The sequence below is a fragment of the Simochromis diagramma genome, unplaced genomic scaffold, assembly GCF_900408965.1.
Source record: "Simochromis diagramma unplaced genomic scaffold, fSimDia1.1 OVJJ01000402.1, whole genome shotgun sequence".
NCBI lineage: Eukaryota > Metazoa > Chordata > Actinopteri > Cichliformes > Cichlidae > Simochromis > Simochromis diagramma.
This window is the reverse complement of record NW_024386972.1, coordinates 8470650-8494243: the sequence shown is the minus strand read 5'-3', so window position 1 is coordinate 8494243 and position 23594 is coordinate 8470650. Positions and strand designations below refer to the sequence as shown.

At 41.6% G+C, this 23594-nt stretch overlaps 1 protein-coding gene across 10 annotated transcripts in view; it reads left to right on the top strand.

The window, feature by feature from the left end:
• tanc2b (tetratricopeptide repeat, ankyrin repeat and coiled-coil containing 2b) overlaps positions 1 to 23594 on the top strand; it is a 166455-nt gene that overhangs the window by 115710 nt on the left and 27151 nt on the right. For 9 of the 10 annotated variants that reach the window (XM_040038987.1, XM_040038986.1, XM_040038992.1 and 6 more), the window contains 4 exons: positions 7576 to 7724; positions 11803 to 11986; positions 13269 to 13517; positions 19325 to 19456. In XM_040038987.1, coding sequence (XP_039894921.1) covers positions 7576 to 7724; positions 11803 to 11986; positions 13269 to 13517; positions 19325 to 19456 — 714 coding nt within the window. Of the gene's footprint in view, positions 1 to 653; positions 7263 to 7575; positions 7725 to 11802; positions 11987 to 13268; positions 13518 to 19324; positions 19457 to 23594 lie in introns of those variants that run through there. The other variant, XM_040038996.1, reaches the window with a different exon arrangement.

Genomic DNA, 23594 nt, shown 5'->3' with positions numbered 1-23594 from the left:
TGGACTTATTTAGGCGGAAAATGTTTGAAAGTGTGCTACCAGCCTTCTCCGTCTGTGAGCCTCTTCTGCTGACTTTCTGCTCAATGGGAATTCTAAGTAGGTGATATAGTAGATTATATATTTATTGCTGTCATACTACACATTATATGGTCTGAATAGTGTATTACTTAAGGATAAACCCTTTGATTCTGGCTCCTGGCTTGCTTTTGAATTTCATGGATGAAAAACTGTTGACCCTGGCTTTATTTTTGCATTAAGTCAAGCGGCTGGTAAATAGCAGTTGTTATGAGCGGCAATAGGTGTGACATTTCAGGGATAACATGGTAATCTCTGCTTTCTGACCCAGTATGAACCTTCCAGATCCCTCACGTCATCTGGATCTGGTTTTTTATCAGTTCCCAGAGACAGAACCAGACATGGAGAAGCTGCATTCAGCTTTTATGCTCTATATATCTCGAACAAACTCCCAGAAAGCCTCAGATCAGCTGAAACACTCAGTTTATTTAAATCCAGGTTGAAGACTCACCTGTTCTCAGCTGCATTTGAATAAAGCACCAAATTCGCACTGTTTTGCTTTTAAGCTTAAATTTCGAAACTTACATTTTAACTACTGATTTTATCTACTGTTCCTTTCCTTTTTTCCATTTTAAATCATGCTTTTTATTTGTTTTTGTTTTTTAATGTCTCTGTAAAGCACTTCGAATCACCTTGCTGTTGAATTGCGCTATATAAATAAACTTGCCTTGCCTTCCATTGGGGCAGGAAAAGAGTTGATAAAACGTGAACTGGAGCGGAACTGGGAAGCCTAAGATGAGTTTTCACGAGAGGTGAGGAGTTGCACCTCCCCGGTGGACAGATGGACATGTTAGCTCTTAACAAGGTCTCCTTGGCGTGTCTAGCAGCAGGGTGGTGACTTAAACATCTGATCACATGCTAGTCCACACTCTGCTGCTGACACTGTCTTTTGAGTGGAGGAAGTGAGGCATCAGTTGATTTTTTTTTTTTTATGTGGCCTACAAAGATATTTGTGGTGCCATAAATATTGTTTGCAAATATTTTGTGAGACGTCTTGTAAAACTCCCCACCAGCCAGCCTCCTTAAACCGTGGAGTGAAAGCCTTTCTAATGATGTTAGAGTTCAACCTTCTTAAAGGTAATTCTCCAGACTGGGGGCAGACGCTACAGATAAAATCCTCCATTGTGTCACTCCTTTTTGCAATTAAAATTACAATCGGGGGTATTATAGATTTAATGTCAGTGCTTGCATATGCATGCCAGGTCACATGCATTTCTCAGTTGTGTTCAATGAACAGAGAGGAGCAAAAGACAAAACATTACGTGCCACTTCCCTCTCCACCCTTCCCATGTGAGGGGAAGTAGGAAGGGATGATAAAAACCAAAAGGTGAACAGATAATTAGCGTCCACTTCAACATGCGCTTGCTTTGTATTTTGAACAATGTTATAGGCAAACTTAACTTTTTTGAGGTGTGTGAATTATCTGTTAAAGTTATTATCTGTGAGTCAAATTTTAAAATATAGAAAGATTTCTTTGCCCCAGACGTTAAAAACGCACTTATTTGTATTGGACTGATAAACTACTCAACTGACTTAGTATATTAAGGGGGGATGTGAAGTCAACAAATCTCAACAAAAAATTTAGAGTCAGGTGCAGAACCAAAAGAAATGAGCTGCAGGATTCCAGCAGATTGTTTAGATTTAATGCCAAACGGTGATAAGGAAGAATGGCGTGAATGTAGTTTAAGATGTAAACAACAGATCTGGTCTGTGACCTTGTACTAAATCTGATGCCTGAAGTTAATTGAGCATAAGTGTTGGCTGTGAAGGCATTTAACATTCAGCCAATGCATCTTTTGTGGTTTATGTACTTTTTAATTTGACTGAATAGAGACATATTCTCATATAATTGGAAAGAACTAATGCTTTTCTATTAAAGTCATGAAGAAATTGGTGTTATCATAGTGAACTTGTTATCTTCAACAAACCAGTTTGACATGATTTGAGCTTTGTGTCATGGAAGAAGATGTGTACACTGTGGTCTCAGTGCTCACTCAATATTTTCTCTTTTTTGGGACTGTTGTCTGTAAATCCTAGTATAGGTATGCGGGGAAAATCCCAGCAGATCAGTAATTCCTGAAGTAGTCAGATCCCCCTTTTCTCCTTTCTGATGCTCAGTTTGAACTTCAGCAGATCACTGATTGACTTTGTCTGTATACCCAAATGCATTGAGTTGCTGTCATGTCACTGGCTGATTGGATATTTGCATTGATGGAGCAGTTAAACAGGTACATCTGAGCGGCAGGTGAGTGTACGTTTGTAATAGCAGACAAAAACATGCGGTTTAATTTCAGTTGGACGTCTTTAGCTTCAGGTCTTTAAAGCCATTTCTTCAACTGTCTTGTTGTGAGTTGCCAATTTTTGGAGTTATCTGCTGTAAAAATGTCTGCTGAAACACAGAAAAACAAAACAAAAAAAACAAGTTTCGTATAGGAACTATTTTGTTCTACTGTCTTTATCCGCCAACCAAAGGACTCATGCAGCTCTCTAACATTACAGCTCATTGATGATTACATCCTGTCAGACTGTCATAACCATGAGCCTTTCATCATTGGTGCGTTATCAAATTGGACACTGGACATTTACATGGTTGGCGGGTGTCTCGGAGACAACAATGTTTGTGGATTGTTTTTAATAAACGGGGTACTATTTCTGGAAAGAGCATTTCCCTTTTTTTGGGGGGGGTTGTTCTTTGAGCACCACTAGGCAAGAGCCATTTACTTCAATTACACTGAAGAGAAGGCAGCACCTCTGCAGCTGATATCTCCAAAATTGGGCAACTCACACCAGAACAATCTAAATGGATAACTAGCACCGCAGGCAGGAGGGGGGGTGGAAATATTAAATTAAATTTTTGAGTCGGCTTCAACAGCATAACGCTACAGTCATTAAACAAATAATAGATTGTATTATTATCAAATATAGTTTATTTTAATATCTAGTTTACAGATATTTTTTGTTATTCTGCCAAATAAAATAACTCATAAAGATCCACTGTGGTACTTTTTCTGTGATTTCAACCTTTGCCAAAACTAAATGCAACTAATGCTGTTCCTAAAGTGCAAGTTCTATATACGTAGCTTGATTATACTACTTACATCTACATTATATCATCAAATCCTGAAATCCAGTGCCCTGAGATGCAGTGTTTATGCATAGATAAGATCACAGCTGTGCACATCAAGAATGTGAGATTCATTCCTCTGATCTCTTGATTAGCCCTACATTCCTGGATTTTCAGGTGTCTTTGTCTATACATTTCACTACTTGTATTATTCAAGCTTTCTTTTCCTCCCCAAAGCCGTAAAGTAAAATTGCAAACACCACTTTAACCTCGTTTTTTAATCAGTGCCACGTCCTCTTCAGGTAAATTTGTCTTTGAACCTTGCGTATTTAACTTTTTCTTTTTAAAAATGTGGTGGCTTACTTTTCGAGAACCTTGAAGTTACTGCTCCCAGGTAGATGTGAAATAGGAGCCACCAAATGCTATCTGTTATCTCACCTGCTACTCAGGCCTATTTATACCCTCTCCTGTCCGGTCCAGTCCCCTGCTTGCAGCACACATGCTTCTCTTGCTCTCTCTGGCTCACCGTCGGTGCGCGAGGGCAGATCAGTGGACGGCCAGGGAGAAACAGATGCGCTCGCACAGAAACACATTCCTAGCTGCGCGCAAAGATAGTTGCCATGGCAACCATCTGTCTCCTTCGCAGCTCAGGAATCCAATAGAGAGAAGTCTGCATTTATATATATATATATATATATATATATGCATATATGTGTTTTGATGTTGGGCAAATTTTATTTTATATTTATTAAGATGTTACACTGACGAAAAGCGCCTGAAGTTCCTTTAGCCGTGTGTTTGGCGTCTGGCTTTGAAGTGATCTAGATGTTTGCTTGCAGTGACTTCGGCACCATGTGACTGTCATAATGTGTATTTAAAGAACAAAAGGTAGGGCTATAAATAGAAGCAAATCAGTACATACAACCCCTACATTATGATAATATATTCCCTTTGATTGTAGCTCCCTTACAGTAGCTACAAGAACAGGTAGCTTTAAGAAGGATTCAGATGGTATGGTATTTTTGTTTCGAGTTTGACAGCTCTGTGATTGTCGTCACTGCCAAAAATCTGGGCCTTGGCCATATGTTTGACTCTGCTGTCATATTTTTAGAGTGGGAGAGATGTACAAAGATGTACAAAGGGATTGCCTATGGTTCGCTCAAGGGACTCACTATGGGCTCGGGCATCCAGATTAGAGATTTTGTTACCACATCAAAAGAAACCTAGACAAACTGCTCGCTCCTGCACAGGGTTGGCCAACAGCTGGCTGCTACACAGACGCTATAGTAAAGAAGAACTAAAGGGAACAGAGGGGATTGTGAGGGAGAGAGTAGCATTCAAAGAGACGAGTGAAAGAACACAAGTTAACACAGGCAGACAGAGCCCATGTTTGATCATGATCACGATCACGCCCCAACCCCCCACCACACCACCTACGGGAGCAGTTGACTAATGACTGCTAATATATTCACTCCTTACTACTACCAGTCTGTCAACTGGGAAGCCTTCGGTGGCTCAGTGTTCAGACTGGTGCAAAGACAGCAGCTAATACATAGAAATGACATGCTGTCTGTACGGATAGATGATTTGCTTTACTTTTCATGTAGGTTTCTTCTGTTCATGGTCTTCATGGGATAACACATTATTAGGGAAAAACGATACACTGTATATAAAAGATGGACAAGGCTCCCAGGTATAAAAAGGACAACCAGAAGAGGGCGCTCCTAGTTGCAAAAAGAAGTTTTGTATACCTCTGTTCCCTTGATTGTTGTCCTTAGTATGAGTTTAGCGTCTTACTCACTAGTTTCACATCTTGTTCAAATGCAGCATGATCTTCATTTTGTAAATTTTGGTACCCAACAGTGTCGAGAACGGTAAATCAGCATATCCTCATTATGATTAGCAACGTGCTACTGTATGGTGGTAAAGCTTTTTGTATCCTTCACTCATGGTGACTGGTTTCAAAAAGAAAAGATGGCAGCAACAAAAATGCCCAGCTCTAGGTTTCAGACATAGAACAATGCAACCCAGTGAGTGACACAAAGACTATTTTCCAGCAAAATAAGATGTTCCTCGGCATGATAGTTATTACATTGGATAAACCAAAGCGAAAACCAACCTGTTGTTGTCCTATAAATTTAATCTAATTGCATTTGATTAAATTTATTTCATACAATCTATCAAAGATGCTGCTGTTTTGTTGGTAATCTGCCGAAATGTTGACTAAAATGACCCCACTTATCGATAAACATCACTTGTAAGTTGAATTTAACCAATCAGCACTTACCTTCTTCTCCTTTACCTTCAAAACAGCAGATATATTGACCACTCCAAATTGAAAATTTACATAACTGTGTAAACTTTTATGCTTTAACGAAAAGATTCCCAATAAGGTATGTGTAAAACACGGCAAAAGTGGAGCTCTGGCAGGAACCCGGGGCTGTTTTTAGTGATTGAAGTACTGCTGTGCATGCTGTATACAGATCAAAAGGGTCCAAAACATTCAGTTTTTTCACACATATTTTGTTTTTCTTCTTTTTAGATGTTTTTATCTTTCTAGTCGTGGCTTGAAATTGATGAAAAATTCACAGTTTTGTGGTTAGCTTATACCAACACAAACCAGAGCTCTGCTGTAATCATGTGTCTGAAAACTATGAATCGATCCAAGTGCATCTCAGCCGTCCTCCTGTGGTATTAGCGGTGAGGAGGTAGGATTTTACCCCAGCTACATCTTCTCCATTAATGGACACTTCCTCAAGGGAAACCCATGGATTCACTGACCTTGGAGGAATGCACTCTGCTCCATAACGCCATCACCATCTCGTTAAAACTCATACATAATTAGCTTGTTTCGGACCTAATGTATGCTCTGATTACCTCATTATTGGTTGCTGCTGTGTGTGTTTTTTTTTTTTTTTATTGAAGCACTGCACCCATGTCGTCCCCATTTGATTCAAAGGTTTTTTTTCCCTCCGTCAGAAGGCACCCAGCTTCTTTACTTGCTCACACTGTCTTGGAGTCAATCTAATGAGGAACCTGACAGTGTTCTGCCTTTTCCGCCCATGAGCAAATGGAGAGGGGAGCCCGGGCTTTAGATTGCCCGTCTGTGTGTGTGTGTGAGACTTTGAACTGACGAGTGAGAGGACACAGGCTGTAGACAAGCTGTCCGTCTTCAGAGAGGTGGCGTGGTGGCTTGGACTGTTTAATGGCTGTCAGTCAGAGTTTCGTGTAACTACCTGCCAGTCTGGTTTGACCAGCCCTGCTGGAAAACTGAGGGGGGAAAAAAAAAACACACTCTGCCTCGAGCTGTTTTTTTTAAAAACCAACCATCTTGTGCTGTTGGCTTCAATAACATCGATGTCTGGGCCAATTCAGAGGCTTATATGTCCAATTACAGCTGTTTGAATTTAGCCACCAGTCACTTTTTTGTGCAGGGTGAGTAATTAACACAACCTTGAGCTCTGCGAGTGGCACTCCAGTGAATAATGTGAAATTGAAATGAAACTGATCTAGTAGGCACCTCTAGGGCCAAGTGTGATTGGAAAAACATGATACCACCGGTTAGGGTTTGTTATGGGTGGGGGGTAACCAGGCAACTGGGTGACGGGATGAGGTCTTTAAGGGATTTTTGTTATGGGTCCTATTGTAAAGTTGGCAACTGAAATCCCTCCGCTCTAGGGGTGTGTTTGTGTGTGTTTGTGGTTTTGATCATCTGATCATCATGCAGGCTCACCCGGGTGTTTTCTTTGCTCTCTTTAGTCGCAGGAGTCTCTGTAAATAGGAGTAAGGATGTGGACATGCACGCTTTGTCTTGAAAAGGCACACACCTCTTTCTCTCTCGCTCTCTCTCTCTCACTCACTCACACACACGCAGGTGAAGGGCGTATTTCATTACGTCACTCGAGCCGTAGTGGTGATGAGTGGTGCGGAAGGAGCTGTCGTCGGTATGGGAGCCTACTGCTAGTCGCTGTGGAAGGCAGCTTTTTGTAAACAGTTGAAAACTGTTTTTGTTGTTGTGGCTGAGGGGATTTTGGAGTTTATGTAAGGAGATACCTCAACCGAAAAGTCCGGCTGTTGGGGAATGTGTTAGTAATGCACAGCTCTGAGCTATGGGAGAACTCGGGTAGGGTGCTTCGTTTTCTTTTCCTGCGTGCAGGTGCTGTGTGTCCAGGTGTGTAGTCAGGGCTGTAGTTTATTCAAAGGGAGTGTAACAAGTGTACTGTGTGTTTCTAGGTAAAGAGGTTATGGATATATAAAAAATGAAATGTTGTAAGGTTTTGTTTTTTTGTGTTTTTTTTTTTTTTTTTCCTTGTGGCAAAATAAGCTGCTGTTCAGTTTTCTGCCCACCACTGACACACATTCTCCCGTTCCTTTCTCTTCTTTTTGCTCTCCCCCATCTCCTGCCTCCTCCTCCTTGTGTCTATCTGCCTCCACAGGGGAGTCAAGCCAGGAGCTGGGGCCCCCTCCGTCCGTGGATGAGGCAGCCAACACATTGATGACGCGCCTGGGTTTCCTTCTCGGAGACAAACTGAGCGAGGGGCCAGCCGGTACCCAGTACAGCATGGAGGAACCCGAGGCGAGACAGGTACCAGAAATATGCTTTTTTTAACTATTCTCTGCGATCTGCACTTTTTCCCTGATGATAGAGTTCATCACGTGATGCACGCAGTGTGAATTTGATAAGAAGCGTTCTCTCAGATTAACCCAGTAAATACTTGTCATAGCTACAGACTTTCATTCTATTTATCCTAATCTATATCTGAGTCAAACAGTCGAATCTGTCTTGTAAGCTATGTGATTTTCACACATTTGCATTGTGAGCGATCGCACTTGGAAACTTGAACAAACACATCTGATTCGATCTGTTTTGACATTTATCTTCATAATATTCGTGTTTACAGTCAGTTTTGACAGATCTTTGGAAGTCAGGGTAGCCAGATCAAAGGACTTTTCAGTAAATTGCCCTCATGTGCCAGAGTGCTTTAGATTCTGAGATTACCAGTGCCTCTCCATCAAGTGTCAGATATCCTCCTGCCTAATTAGCTTTTTATAAAACAAATATGATTTTTTTTTTTCCTTATTTAGATTATTTCTAGATTATTCAAAGGAAGTTTCTTGAGCCGACACGCGGCAGGTTAGACTTAATGTTTTGCTCCTGCGCCGTAACCTTTCTATTTGTGAATTTGTCAGTTGTGCAACAAACAGCTCCTGGCACAAGAGACTTGCTCTAAGCTCAGCAGCAGATGCCCTGGTATCTCTACCTAAACCTAATTTGACAGGTATGAATTTTCCAAACTGTGCAAGGAAAAACAGTTGCTGCGGAGAGGCAGCGAAAGAGAAACGGGGTGGGACGGGGAGGGGGGGTACAAGGGGCTAACCTGTTGCTGAAGCATTCAAGGCAGGCATAGGTATGTGTTCGCTCTGAAACAGTGTGGATAAGCGATTAGACTGATGGACTGCCTGTGCTTGATGTGAGCGCTGCTGTAGCAGTGGGGGTGTATAAATTGAGAGAGGTTTATTCAAGCGGCTCTTTTTAGAGACGTGACTCACACGAGCACCCCGCTGCATCGTGCACACAGTACAAACTTATTGTTTTAGATATCTGCCCCAAATACTGTTCTCTGGATTGCAATTTTGTTTGATTCATTAACCACCAAAAATGACAAGAATTGCCTCGAGACACCATCTATTAGCAGATAAAAGAGTGGGCTTTTGTTGTAATTCTTCTCATTTGCTTGGGATTTACTAGATTTTAATGGACTTTGGTTAGTGCAGTAATTCAGGGGTTTGACACTTTGCCCTCCACAAGACAACAAAAATATGCAGAGTTAGGGATTAGCAGATCTTGATGTAACCATAAACATACAGAAAACTACTGTTAGAGTAATAATAACCACGTAAGTGCAACATAATATAAGTAATATCGTTTCAAAGCCAATTTCTAAATGTTCATTAAGTGATTCTAATTCATGTCTGAGACAGTGACTGAAGATAAAAGTGTATAATTCAAAGGAGGTGTGCATGTTTTGATAGGGCAAAAAAATATTAGCTCAAGATAAAAAACATACATTCATATGCCATCCAGATATTGGTAGGATACCGCTACCTTCAATTTTTAAATTTTCTTTATATATCTTCAAATCACACCAACAGTTTTCTCAAGGCTCTTTCTATTTATAATGTCGAGACCCTACAATAAATTTTAAAAGCTGCTGCTTTGAAGTTGGGCGTTTTCACATGGGCGTCTATGGTGATGGTCTCGGCCTCAAATGGCTGTCATAGTAGCCCTGGTGGGGTTACACTTGACATATAATGGGAAATAATGGCTCTGATACTACTCTGCTACATTTCTCCAGCCACCCTGCTGGACAAATGATGTAATAACGCAGCTTCTGTCAGAAAAAGGAAGAAAATAAAGTGCTACATGGCTCTAAAGGCTTATCAGTGAACACAATATCAATATTTTAAAAAAACAACAACTGTGTGTTCGTTTTCTTGCAATCATCTTTGTTGTTGCAGAAGTCAATTCAAGATTCTTTGTTTGTTTTTCTTTGGGTCTCCCTCTATAATGCATAAATTCTCCTTTTTGGCATTTTTAAGGTGATCTTTGGTATGCTGGGCATTTATAATTCAGTGATCATTATAAAAAAAATTACCATTTAACATGTTTGACTTCCTACAATAGCTGCTGCAAGACTTCGCCAGCTGATAGAACAAGGTGACCTCAACTTGCAGAGGGTGCAGTTAATTGCCTTTCATACTCGCGTGCTCTCGCTCCCTAAATAGATGCAGTGCTCTCCAAGTTCAATCCAATCCACACGCGACATTTAAGGTCAAACCTACAGAAGGCTGCGTTCGTTATCTGAGCTGATAGAACTGCGGCGTGGTTGAGCGCACGCAGGGTTGAAGATTTGTCTGCTGGTGTGGATGTTTGGTTACATCGGGGTCAAGCTCTTGTAAACATGACACTTGAGCGGTCTCATCCATGAAGACAGCAGAGGGCAGCGGTGACTGAAATACTGGTTGACAAATTGTTATTCCGCAGGCACAGAAACACTGTTTAGTGTCAGCCAGAGGGCATTTACTTAAAGTGGACGTGTGTTTACAGGTGTCACAGTTATCCCACTAATCTAGTAGTACTCTGCAGTGTGTGTATTCTTGAGGTGAGTAGTTGTTTATTGTGAAAACATATGAGTGTTCAATGGTTCCAGGTTTTCAAGTGTGAGGGTTTGCTGCTTTTCTTAAAAATAAGGAATTACAACTACAACAATTTTTCAACTTATCAGTTAATCGGCAGCGTTTAGATAAAAGTTTTCATGTGTTTGTGTAATAAGAAGACTTTATCACAAAAATAATGGCGAACGGACTACATTTGTGCAGTGCTAGTCAAATCAAAGGGCCACATTGTCTCTCATTCACCCACTCGAATAGATAATAAGCAGTTGCTTGGTTATTTGGAGCAATCAGTAGATTAGTGTCTCGCCCAAGGACATGTTGACATGTGGAAAAGTGGACCTGAGGATCAAACCAACAATCCTGCGATTAATTGTCACCCTGTTCTCATCTCCAACCTCAGGAGGCCGTCAACAGATAATTGGCAGATTAATCAATACTGAAAATAATCATTTAGCTACAGCATTACTCCTGACTCTGGATGTCTGTTGGCTAATCTAAAATGTATTGGCTTGGTGTGTCCCTTCAGACTTCCTCCTGCAAATTAAACTAGACCAGATTTTGCCCTGAGCGCCACTTCACCCCTCTTTTCTGTCTGTGTTCACCCCAGTGCTTAGGAGAGATTTCCGTGTGTGCCTTTCAGTGACTGACGCAAATACGTGGTTACTTGGCTTGCTTGTTTTTCTGTGAATGTTGCATGCTTGTATCCTATAAATTTGGGCAGGTTTATGTGTTTTGCACAAGAGTACATCTGTGGGTGTTCAGAGCAGCTGCTGATTGGATGCAGCAGAGTGTTTATATTTTGTCGCCCGTGGTCGATTGTCTCCTAACCCGAGCTGACATCGAATAGAGTCACTCCAGGGTGCCTGGAAAGTGCCAGGACTGAAAATACTATACATTTATACTACATATAAGATTGTAGTTATGGCAAAGAAGAGGAAAATGTGCATGAAAATAGGGGTTTCTATGGATCTATAAATGCAAGTTAAAGTTAGTATTAGTGTTAAAATGTAACTCTATTGTTGTCTCTATTGTTTTCTGAAAAGAAACCACATCACTGTATACAGTACATATGCTACTTGTAAAATGTATTGGCTGTAGTGAAGGTACCATTATTAAGTATTTTTAAATGCAACTACCAGGAGTGTTGAGTGTATTTGTGTATGTAAACATGCTGTACATTTGCAATTTTCATTAGTTATGCAACGTGGCCTAATTGTTAAAACTTCTTCAAGTGTATCTTGTAGAGAAATGGAGCATATTATGAGTTAGTATTATATGTGTTTGTATACATGTGGGAGAAGGACTAAGAGGATCAGCAGGGGGCTGAGCTTTTGAAAACTGCAGTATTGGAATGGCATTTTCCTTCGTATGAGTCACATTTTAAAAGTTCAAACGCTGTACTTTTGCCATTAATACCCATGTGTGCTAATGGAGCTGTGGGAGCCAAAAAAAATCTTTAAAACTGTGTTTATTTGTGTCCATCCCAGGGCCAGAACCAGAGGATCAGCCCGTGTTCCACCCTGACCAGCAGCACTGCCTCCCCACCTGCAGGCAGCCCCTGCTCAACCCTCCCCCCTGCCATGCCCGGCCAGGCTGGCAACAGGGACTGCGCCTACGGTTCTGTCACTAGTCCCACCTCGACACTGGAGAGCAGGGACAGCGGGATTATCGGTGAGATCTGCGTGCTGATTCACATAAAACGCCCGTAATGAACATGAGTACATTCGTTTTTGTTTTGCTGTGGTCTTTGGGGCTCCTTGTTTTTTTTATGTCTAGGCCATTGAGTTGGGTGAACATGGTAATTCTGCTGGTTCTTTAAAAAAACTGTATCTCTACATCTTGAGATTAACCAATCAGACGACTCCAGGTTTTGACCCATTGGCTGACCTTAATGGCAGCTTTATTGGGTTTATGGTGGAGGTAACTACCCCGGAGTAGGTACTACATTTCCCCCAGGAAATAATGCTGCTTTCCGTTTGAGGTGGGACGTTGGAAATCTGAGCTGGAATAAACCGCACCAAACCTAACTTCATAATCCGAGATGGTAGCAGTGCACGCAAACCTTAATAAATCTGTTCTGTACATTACTGATTTGTATTTGTTACTTGTTAAATTAGCCATATACAGGGCGCTGACTAGGCTTTGTCTGTGATTGTGCTGTGGCTGTGTTTTTAAGATCAATAAACAGGCATTATGCTGTATTGTTGTGTATAGAAAGCAAAACAAATTTTGTTTTCCCCACTACTACTACTACTACTGAAATGCAGTCAGTTCAGGAGAGACATCACTTAAATGCCTTTACAAGGTATCCAAGCTAAAAGGAATGCAGGGTTGCCACGAAAACAAAACTAAAGAAAGTACGCCTGAGAGTTCCAGCAGTGGGAAAACGGGCTTGTGCATTTCCAAACCACTCTGTACAACTCTGATTGTGTGCTAAAGCCAAAAATCGTAAAATGATATTTTGAATTGTGCAAAACAGTTTGATTTAAATCTGAGTCATGACCAACAAAAAGAAAAATGGTCATTCTGAATGCCATATCCAGACCCGAGCAAGGTACTGTCCAAAAGTCTTCTTTGATCTGGTCTGTGATCAGTTCCCAGTACAGCGAAGGTCCTTGCCTGGTCTTTACACCAACTGGAAGCAGCTTGATACCTCGCCATCATCTGTGGCATTTATGCATCAATTGAAAGGAATCAGGAGCGCCGAAATGCTCTCTGGTGCGAGGCAAAAGTCGAAGCAGGTGCCGTCATTGTTTCCTGGCAACAATGGTGAACACCTGCAGTTTGATGAGGAAAGCATTGCATCAACATACCATTGATTCAGAACAACAGCAAATAAATGTGAAAGCAGATGGGCTGGGTGGGTGAAAAGATGACAAAGGAAACTCAAACAAACCCAGTGTCTAAAACAAAAGAAATGATCTAAAAGACTGTGTCATCGTTTGTGTTGCAGCAACTCTGACCAGCTATTCGGAGAACATGGAGCGAGGCAGCAAATACGGCGAAGGCTCGCGGGGAAACCTGAAACTGTGGCAGTCTCAGAAATCAGGCATGGACTCGTTCCTATACAGGGTGGATGAAAACATGACCGCCTCCACCTACAGCCTCAACAAAATCCCTGAGCGAAACCTGGAGAGCATGTCCTCCCATTCTGCCCACTCCATCCCTCTGTACCTCATGCCCCGCCCTAATTCTGTGGCTGGTGAGTCCCTTTCTCTTTCCCCATCCCTCAACTGTGAAAGTTTTTAAAAAAAGGTATTTGTCCAGGAAGCCAAAAATATGGTTATTTACAGGCGAACGACCATGCAGCATACAAATTTTGCCAAGCTAGGGAGCCTTTTCTGGCAAAATTGGATTGAGCTGCTGGTGTTTAGCCATGTCACGCCCTATTTCTGACTTCTTACTTGCTTCCTCTTCACTCCTTTCAGCCTCTCTTCCCATGCTTGTTGTCCTACAGGACAAACTGTAATCCTCTCCTTTTGAATTATTTTGCTATTTTTTTGTGATCGCAAAGGCCCTAAATATATAAATATTTAGCGTCTTGCAGGCTAATTTGCATGACATAACCTGTATTTTTATTGTACCACAAAAGGTTGTTTGAGTATCTGTAGCCTTGTGGGGGTTCTTCTTTCATTTCAGAGTAACTTAAAAACTGAGGTCTCAACTACATTTCTCCTGCAGTTCCCTAAAATTTGGTTTATTCATAAGAGTAGCTCACATGTGCTTTGATTTGATTACATTTCTCCTTCATTTTTGGGAGAAAACTGCTCCAATTTCTAGCTGTCATGGGGTTATGTTGAAATTTTGGGCAAGTGTAAATCCATGCTGGTATTTTGTTAAACTCTCACAGCCCTCTGGTGTAGATTGAAACCATGCAGCAGAATAATACAGTGTGGGAAAGGGAGCATCTGCAGAATAACATACTGCGGCTGGAAGAATATTACACAGGAGAAACTGGCATTTGTATCGCTAACAGAGGCCTTGTTGATATTGGGGTTTTTTTTGGCCTTGAAAAGCTCCCGAACATAACAGTAAATATTTTAGGAAAAAATGTCAGTTTTATAACACAGAGGCTGCCCTAATGGGCCTGATTGTAATATTGTTCTCATCAGAGAGGCTGTTACAGACGATGAGCTCTGTTATACCTTCACCTACTCCTCCTGGAAAAAGAGTACATGCGTGCAGACTCTCTTATATATTTCACTAAACACTGTAATATGCCTGACAAGGTCTGTCACTGCAGCTATGACCCTCTCTTTATGCTGGTCATGTTCTGCTGTTTGACTCTGTCTGGCAGCGCAGAGACACTGTCGGGTTTAGAGATTCATCCTCGATCTCATCTCCGCCCCGCAATAGTCAGATCTTCAAAAGAGACTGAGTGGGCTAGATACGGCTTAAAAGACATGATATAAGCTGCAGATGATGCAAAATATAAAATGGAGAGAGTAGAAAAGGTGTGAGCGAGGGAAGAATAAAAAAAAAAAAAAAGGGAAAAGAGCATATGATTTGTCTGATGGCATTTGTGTTCGTCAGGAACAGGAATTCCATATTGAGTAGTGGGAGATGGATACATGTGGAAGAGGAGTGAAAGGGAGTAATCATAATCTCTCTTTCTCGCTCTGCCTCTCCTCCACAAAGAATTATTAGATGATGTAGGGATGGGAGGCAAGCACAGGCTGAGGATTGGCTGGGCTCACACAGCAGTGGAACATCAAAGCCCCAGGCATTAACCGTTTCTATCCCCAAGAGTGACAGAGACTCGCTTTGATGTGCGGGGAGAGAGGGAGAGCGATACGGAGCGAGAGCAGAAGGCGACTGGGGAGGAAAGAGAGAAGGGAGGGGGCTACTCTATTACCTAATGAAGCCAGTGCGTTGGTAGAGCTGAGGATAGATATGGAGGAAGGAGAAACCAAAACCAAGATTATTTTTTTTTGTCCGTTCACACGTCATGATGATTAAGACAAGTATTGAGTAAATTGTAAAACTGGAGGACTTACAAACAAAATTTGAACAGAAGGAGAGTGAAAATGGTTAAACCGCAGGGTGGGAACTCCTGACCACTGTTGTTTAGGCTTGAAAAAAGAAGGCTAACATTTCCCACATTGACACTAGATGGCCTTTGTTAGATCCTAGATCCTTCTCACCTCGCTGATTTGTTGTAGAAGTCCAATGAAAACAGTGGAATCGACGATACTGCCACGTTGATTTAGGAATCTTGTAGTTTTTAGGGATACGGTTTTGGTTTTTATTTAAAAATTATAAAAAAAAAATTAACAATAGGGATGATTAATTAATTATAAATATAATCTTACTTGTTATTACATGTATTTATTTCCTGTTTCACAAATAAAGGACAAGTAATAGTGGCTAAGAGCTTGCCTACGTACAACTCTGCATATCCTGGTGTTGATTATGCTAATAAGCTTTCAATAGAATTGAATTTTTTAGCCTAGCATAAACAGCCTAATATAGCTTATTAGCATAATCAACACGAGGATATGCAGAGTTGTACGTAGGCAAGCTCTTAGCCACTATTACTTGTCCTTTATTTGCGAAACAGGAAAATTGAACTGGGACACAAAACTCAGACATTTGTTACACTAATGGCAAATATGTTTCCAGGCAAAATATTTCTAGTCTAAGGTTAAAAAAATCACTTAGCTCTTTTAACCAAGGCGAAGGCGAAATGAAAAAAAGTTTTGTTTTTATTTGCTATGTACTGTGTACTATGGCCACATGTAGAGAGGATGATGAAATGTAAAAGACTGATGGTGATATCTTCGTTCAGTGCCCACAGGGCACAGATTCAGTTCTGACTGTTTTTAAAAGCCTTGTGACCAAAGATAGCCTGGGACAAAATTCAGATAATGACAGTAATTTAATATCTCACAATGTGACTTCTGCTGTGACCTACATCTACAAACCAACCGACTGTAATGCGGCATGAAATGATGCGCTGAGCAGCGCGACACCGGCATGTGTTAAACAAATTGTTTGAATTTCCAGCAAAGCAGGAAATTCGAGTGGCAACCTTCAGGGATAAAAAAATTAAACCACCCTGGAAGTAGTTTCATTCCAGTTTAAGTTTCTCCAGTGGTCTCTTGCACCAAAAGCCAGGCAATCACCATAGACTATCATTTTAAAAAGCCCAATTTTGTATCGTTCAAAAGCATTTTTTCAGTGCCGTAATTTTGCCAACCAATCGAATGTAAAATGCTGTAAAAAGCACCAACGCCACAAACACACGCCACGATTTTCAGCCCGGTGACTACAGCTGACGATAATTCAGCCATTGTGTTCAATTCGTGCTGTGGCTACATAATAACTTGAAATCCCTCCTTCATTCACACAAAATCCAAAGCGAAGTTTTACCTCATATTACCCATGTGAATTCAGTCATGTTTGAAACCTGGAAATAAATAACAGCCTAATGGGCAAGAGTAAAAACGTTATTGCCTGTATGTCAATTCACCTCATTATTTAGACACTAATGTAATCGGGCCACTGTAAAACTTAATGTTAGGCTTTTTTGTTTTGTTCTTTTAAAACTTAAAGCTTTTTTTAACATGGGAGTTTGTGGAGATTGACTCAGTTTCAGAGTCAGCCTCTAGTGGCCATTTAAGGAACTGCAGTCTTAAAGGTTACCACTGGGTGTAGGTGTTATTTTTCTAAGTCTACATACATCAAACTTTTTGTTGTAACTAACCAATGAAGGTCTACACCTGAAGTTGCCAGATTAGTGATGCAAATACTGTGGAATCTGCAGGTGTTAATGACGTAATTTACTATGTATTTACAAGAACACATAGACGTCTCAAGAATCTAGCACCAACAGATATAACTGCCTGGGGAACTGTGATATCCATTCTCAGAGAGAAGACTCGCTCTTTAGTCTCCAAATTCACTAAATTAAGGTAACGGCTCACTTGAGATAACGTTTTTCATTTGGGGGATGCACAGTCTACATTGATTTCCTTTTTCCTTCATTTCTTTTCCTAATTTCCTTTCTGGCTTTAGTCTGCTTAGATACATGGTGTTTTAACACCCAGAATTATTGTTTAAATACCTCTACCTCCATTATTTATCATTGCAAGTCATCTCTCTGGTAGATGAGAGGAGAACAGCGAGGCATACAGAGCTCCAGCAGCTACCTCATATCTGTGATGAGTAGTCGACTTCCTGGCTGATACTGGCTCTGGATAGCAGCCCAGCTGGTCTTTGCGAGTGTGTGTGTGTGAGCGTGTGTGCGTTTATGCCGTTTGTCGCTCTTATAAACAGGAAGTGTCTGATGTGGCTGTCATTACCCAAAGCTCCCTGTTGCAGAGTTCAACCTTTTTCTCACTTTTTTTGGTACACCTTCCATTCTCTCACTGTTCCACACTTGGGTTTTTTTTCCCCTCTCTTTTTCTTTTCACTATCCGTGTAGTCTTAGCGCACTGGCACGAGAACTGTGAATGTGATCCCCAGCAGCCTGCTGCATTGCAGATAGAGACGATGAGCACACGGATTTGAGTCCTCGCATTCAAACACAGTTGAAAAGGAAAAAAGAGACTTTTCAGCCCTGTAGGCCTGAGTCATTCTTCCTTGGTTTTGCAGCAAATTAATGGCTCTACTGCCCTTGCTTTTAGCCTAGTTGGATGGCCAGCACCTCCCAATTCAGCCAGGGCTGAGGCTTCGGCATTCTCAGCTGCCATTTTCCCTCCATTTTGGGAAACCCATGTGGCTCGTTTTTTGGGTCCATGGCTGGGGTGACTCAGGCAGTCAGCAACACACAAACACAGCCAGTACACATGCTCTGCACTCGACTAAGCTTAACTCCAGTGGCACAGAAGCCACTCTTTGAACCAAGGACAGGACATGGATCAGTGCTGAGGTGCTGGTGAGTGTTACACAGGCGAGAGGTGCCGGGCTTAGAGGCCTGCTCCTCTGAGATTTACCATGCCTTAGTTTTTAGAACGCCTGCAGAGAGAGAGAGGCAGACGACAGAACTGAGAAGAGCCATGGATTTTCGGTCACACCTCTCTCCAACTCCTTGAATTTGAATTTTCAAGGAATTCGAAAACTTCAGGTATTGCGTGAAAGACAAATTTCGGAGCGCTGCTTTATTTTTTTCTGGATTACTAATACTGAAACCCATTCTGTTGATCATGATGTACACACCGAGGTTACTGCTGAGGTCTGGGATTACAGATGGGAAGAGCAGACCAAATGTATTCAGGAGTGCAAAATGACAGGAAATTATAAAATTGTTGTCCATCTGCGTTTATCCATCAAAGCTTGCGGAAGTCGTTCTTCGTTGAGTCTACAGGTGCACTTCCATCATGTGAAGTGTTTCAGGCCATCTGGCTGAATTGTTTCCGTGTTTAAAATCTGCATGTCGCGGTGACGTGGTGACTTGGCAACTCGGCGCTCATCTGTCAAGGAACCACCAACCTCTCGATTAAGTCCCTTTAATCCTTTCTGCATTTGCCTCGTCTTTCCCCGCTCTCACCTCTTACTGAACCGAGGGGTTCAGGTGTGACGGGGAATCTGTGTGCTTACTCACACTGACGGCGCCTAATCTCATTTAACATTCAGTGGTTCCGAGTGTTGGCCCTGAAGACACAGTGTGGTGTGAACAATCAGCAGCCAGCGTCAGACGGTGTTCACTCCATGAATAAGACATTTGTCTACTGAGCTAATTAATCCTGAGAGGGGCCGGATGGCATCTGTCTCCGTGCCGCGTGACAGACACAGAGAAGAGGGAATTTTAGGACATAACCATGTAGGGCTGGCTTTCTCTTTCCTGTAGGAGTCGGCAAGTGGGAGAGCAGAAGCCTGACAGCTGCCTCAGGACAATGACATGAACCTTTGCCACCTTAAGTGTGTGTGTGCCTGTGTTTGTGTGGTTTGGTTATTGTAGTCTCTGAATGCACATGTGTGCTGACAGTACTGTTTTTTTTTTTCTTCCTCTCACTCTTAAAACATTCCTCTCTGTCTCCCCTCTGCCTCACACACACAAACACACAGCTACCAGTTCGGCCCACCTGGAGGATCTAGCATACCTGGATGAGCAGAGGCACACTCCATTACGCACCTCGCTGCGCATGCCCAGACAGAGCACCACCTGCGGGCCGGGTCGCTCCGGGCAGGATCTGAGAGGTGAGCAATAAGCCAGAGTAAAGGAGAGCACAAACACACACACATTTGCACAAACGTGGACCTCCTTATATACCTACTTAACCTTCTTATCAGTTGTTCAGTACGAAAGACTTTAAGCATTGTCTTTACGCTGGCTATGAGAGCTACACGTGACAGACTTGAACTGATTATGCATTGAAATAATGAAGAAACTGGCACATTAGTGAGATCCGCCTTCCCCTCTCTATATAAAGACTCCAAATACAAAGGTATGAAGAATGTATTATGATAGAAAATTATTAATCTGAAAAGTTGACATCCTGGTATCTTAGTAATTAAAAGTACAAATCTCAAACTAGTGGATATCTGGATTTTGTATATTGGAAGAATGATAGGAAAGAAAGTAATATGGCTTGACTCACAGACAGATGGCAAAGTTATATGGTCATAAACCCTTAACACATGTATCAATCCCAAATAATGAATTGACCTTTAAAGAACAATTAAAAAACAAAAGGTGTTTGTTATAACATCGAATGAAGCACTTAAATGCTAAAAATTAATAAATGCCATGCTGTATATGTCCACCTTTTTTATACCGTATGGCATGTGCTTAGGTTTCGTTGAGCATTTTGTTTGACTCTTTAATTTTCGTGCCATTTCTGCATCAATATGTGATGACAACGTCTTTATTTATGTACAAATCAGGCAGTAGGTGACTGTTCACCACGTATTGATAGTTTTCAACAAAATATCCTCCAATTCTTTAATTTCTTTTGTTTGTTTTCTAAATATTATGGGGACATTTAGTTTGGATTTGAGCATTTGTGTGATCTTTGTTTTTATAACCGGAATATGACAGTGGGGTGTGGATCTCACGGAGAAACCAAGCAGAGTGCACACTCATGCAGTGGTGAATCATATCCTTCCTAATTGGTTATTTTACTCTCAGAGACCATAAGCTATTAAATGAACACTGTGCTGTACCAGGTAACATTAGAGATCTGGGTTTAATAACAATCTCAACAGGAAAAGTTTACAAAGGCCATAAATGAAGTGAGCAGTAGTCATTTTCTCATGGATTTCTAAATAACCACAGAATCCGCCCCCTGCTGGTCACTAGAAAGAACACAGGTTTAAGGCTTCACTTTTCAGACCTGGAGGCTACGCCCATCTTTTATGTATATGTACTATGCTATAAACTGACCCATTGCAGTCATTTACTGTAGTGAAGCATTGCAAGGACTCGGATGATTCTGTGATCAGTAGATTTGTTTTGTTTTAATTTTTTCCACCGATCGGCCAGCTGTTTCACGTCATCCACAGTTCAGACGCAGCGATCGAGACGCTGTTCTGTTCTGTTTCTCATCCACAAACAACAAATCTCGCAAGGCGAAGCTGCATGACGAGCGAGTTATTTTTAAAATTCAAATCAAAGTCAGTGACGGTTCGTTTGCGCTCTGCGGTGTCTTTCAGATGCAAATGCCTGCACGTATCGCTAAGCTCTTATAACAGACCAGTGGTGCGGCTGTGCTGTTGGTGCTGAACTCCGGATGTCGCCGGCTGTTGTCTGTTGTGTCCTCGTGTCGTCCTTCCGTTTCGCACACAATGAGCATTTTGTCATACTGTCTCACTACTAAGATAAAATTTGTCTCTGTGCTTAACATTCAGAGTCCGCTTCACTGCACATTGTTCAAGTCTCGAAAGCAGCGAGTGCCTCTGTGATGGAGCAGCCTCCTTACCACATGGCCAAATGGCCTTATGTCACATTATGTGTCCCCTTGCCCTTCTTCCTCTATCACTTAGCCAGTAATGAGCGCTGTAATGACAGCCCTCTGCCATCCGAGCGAACACAGATATGCATCCCTGTGTGCTTTAAACACCTGTTAAGACCTCACTTAGATGAGATTGTGCTCGACTGAGCGGCGATGTGATTCCCCTGCTCAAGGGCAGCTGGCTGGCGACAGAGTCAAAGAGGTTTTATAGGGAAGAGAAAGGGAAGGAGGGACATGGACATGAAGGAAAAGGGAAAAGACAGGAGACATTGGGTAAGAAGTAGTTGCTCTCAAAGCCTCACTGTTACTGCCAGAGCCACTTGTTTCAACCTTCCTCCTCTAAGGGCAGCCAAGTGTGTTTACAAGCCAAACGACTGCATCCTAGCATGCTTTCTGCCTCCTTGGATCAGTGTCAGTGCCTCCCTGAATGCTCTGCTCCTCTGCTTTCATCAGGAGAGACAGAGAATGAGACAGAGAGAGAGAGAAAAGAGAATTGAAGAACAGTGTTTTCCCCAGAAGATTATGTGGGGACAAATTACCTCAAATAATTCTTGAAATTGAAACCAGACTTGAAGTAGGGAAAACTCAGACTTAAGGATGAACCAAAGAAAAGATTATTTGATCATCCACTTCAGTTGTATTCTGTTGTCTTGAAAGCCTTTTGGTGTTGCTGACCAGATTGTTGATTTTTCTAATGATGACCTGCTTTATTTTTGACTATATAGTACCGGTTTGTAATTCTTCACACATGAATAGAATAATGAACAGGCCTCACATGACCACGGAAATTTTTGTCAGTTAATTGTCAAGTTAATTTTGAGCCTCTGCAATTCCTAAACAGTGCAAAATCTTTAAGAAGTCCCTTGAACTAAAGCTGAAAGTCTGCACTTCCTCATATCCTGGTACTTTGTACATCGCCTCACTGAATTTAAAATAAGAGGATAACTTACAAAATTGTGTCATTGTCCAAATATTTCTGGACCTTAGCTGTATTACCAGGTCCCTGCTCTTTGTGATCAAAACTTGTGCATAAAATTTTAATAATAGATGTGAAATGCAAACATTTAGACAGATTCTACATCTAAGAAAGAGGCTCGCTGGGTATTTTGCATGAGAGGCTGCTGGATCTGGACTTACTGGAGACTGTTGGTTATGTACAGTATTGATCAGGTGGTAGCCAGCTGACAGATGCAGCTCTCTCTGTGGTTGATTCTGTCGAAGCTTCGTTTGATGCCAGCCATCGAGGGCCCAAGCTGTGCTGCTGTTTTGAGGAGAGTGAGTCAGACTGTAATGGACCTTCTTGTGCTCCTGCCTGCCTACCTCTAAGATTTACCACCCACCTTATCTTTTCACCGCAAACTCTCACATAACTGTACACTGCACACACATTTATCCTTGCGTTCTCTCTCCTTGTCTTCGTCGCTCCACTCCATCCCTTCACCCCTCACCATCTTTTCACCTCGGCTCGCATACACAGAACAGGCTGATGGTTGCACCTTTTGGCTGATAAAATATTTTTAACTCCAAATGATTTTATTACTCCCATATATATACACATATATACACACACTCCCTGACAGGAGTGAAAAGTAAGTAATAACTCTTAGAAATTCAGTTGAGCGCTGCATTTGATTAGACATTTAAAGGATAAGGTTTGTAATGTGCAGTATTCTTCTTACTGTCAACAAGTGACACAAGAATACCAAAGCAAAGAATAAATGGATGCCGCTAACAAGTATGACCTATGAAGCATGATGCAGTTTATTCATCTGTGCCATAGAGATCTATTGTTGTTGATTAACCTGAGCATGGTAATTTCTTTCCAGTAAGCCCCACTTATAGCAAACATATACCACAAGTACTCGCTCGAGCTACAAATGTGCATTCATTCATTCAGCCTTTTAGAATGAACTTCATAGCGATTACTTTTGAAAAACTGAGCAGCATTGACCTGGTTATTTAAAAAAATTATCCCCTTTTTAGAGATGTTTCATGTCACATGTGTGCACGCACCCGTGTTTGTAACAGCGTGACAGGATGTGAACATTAGTGGTACTCCACCTCGGCTCGGTGGCACCCTTCCTTCCCCAACTCTGCTCGGTGGCATCCTTCCTTTAGTCGTTAATTAGGCTGAAACAAAATAATTCCTTCTTGAAACTCCTCAAAGTGCTTTAATTATAGAGAGTTCTGGAAAGACTCACTTCTGCTAATTCTTTGCTAATTAGTTATTTGTTTTGCTTTGTGCACCAGTAGGAGAGTGCTGTCTAGTTCTATTATTCGCAGAGTATTCTGTAGAGTTCAGAAGTGGGGGAACTTAGAACAAACATTATATATGGATACAAAAGCACTGCAGGTCAGAAAAAACAAACAAAATGCATGTTGTG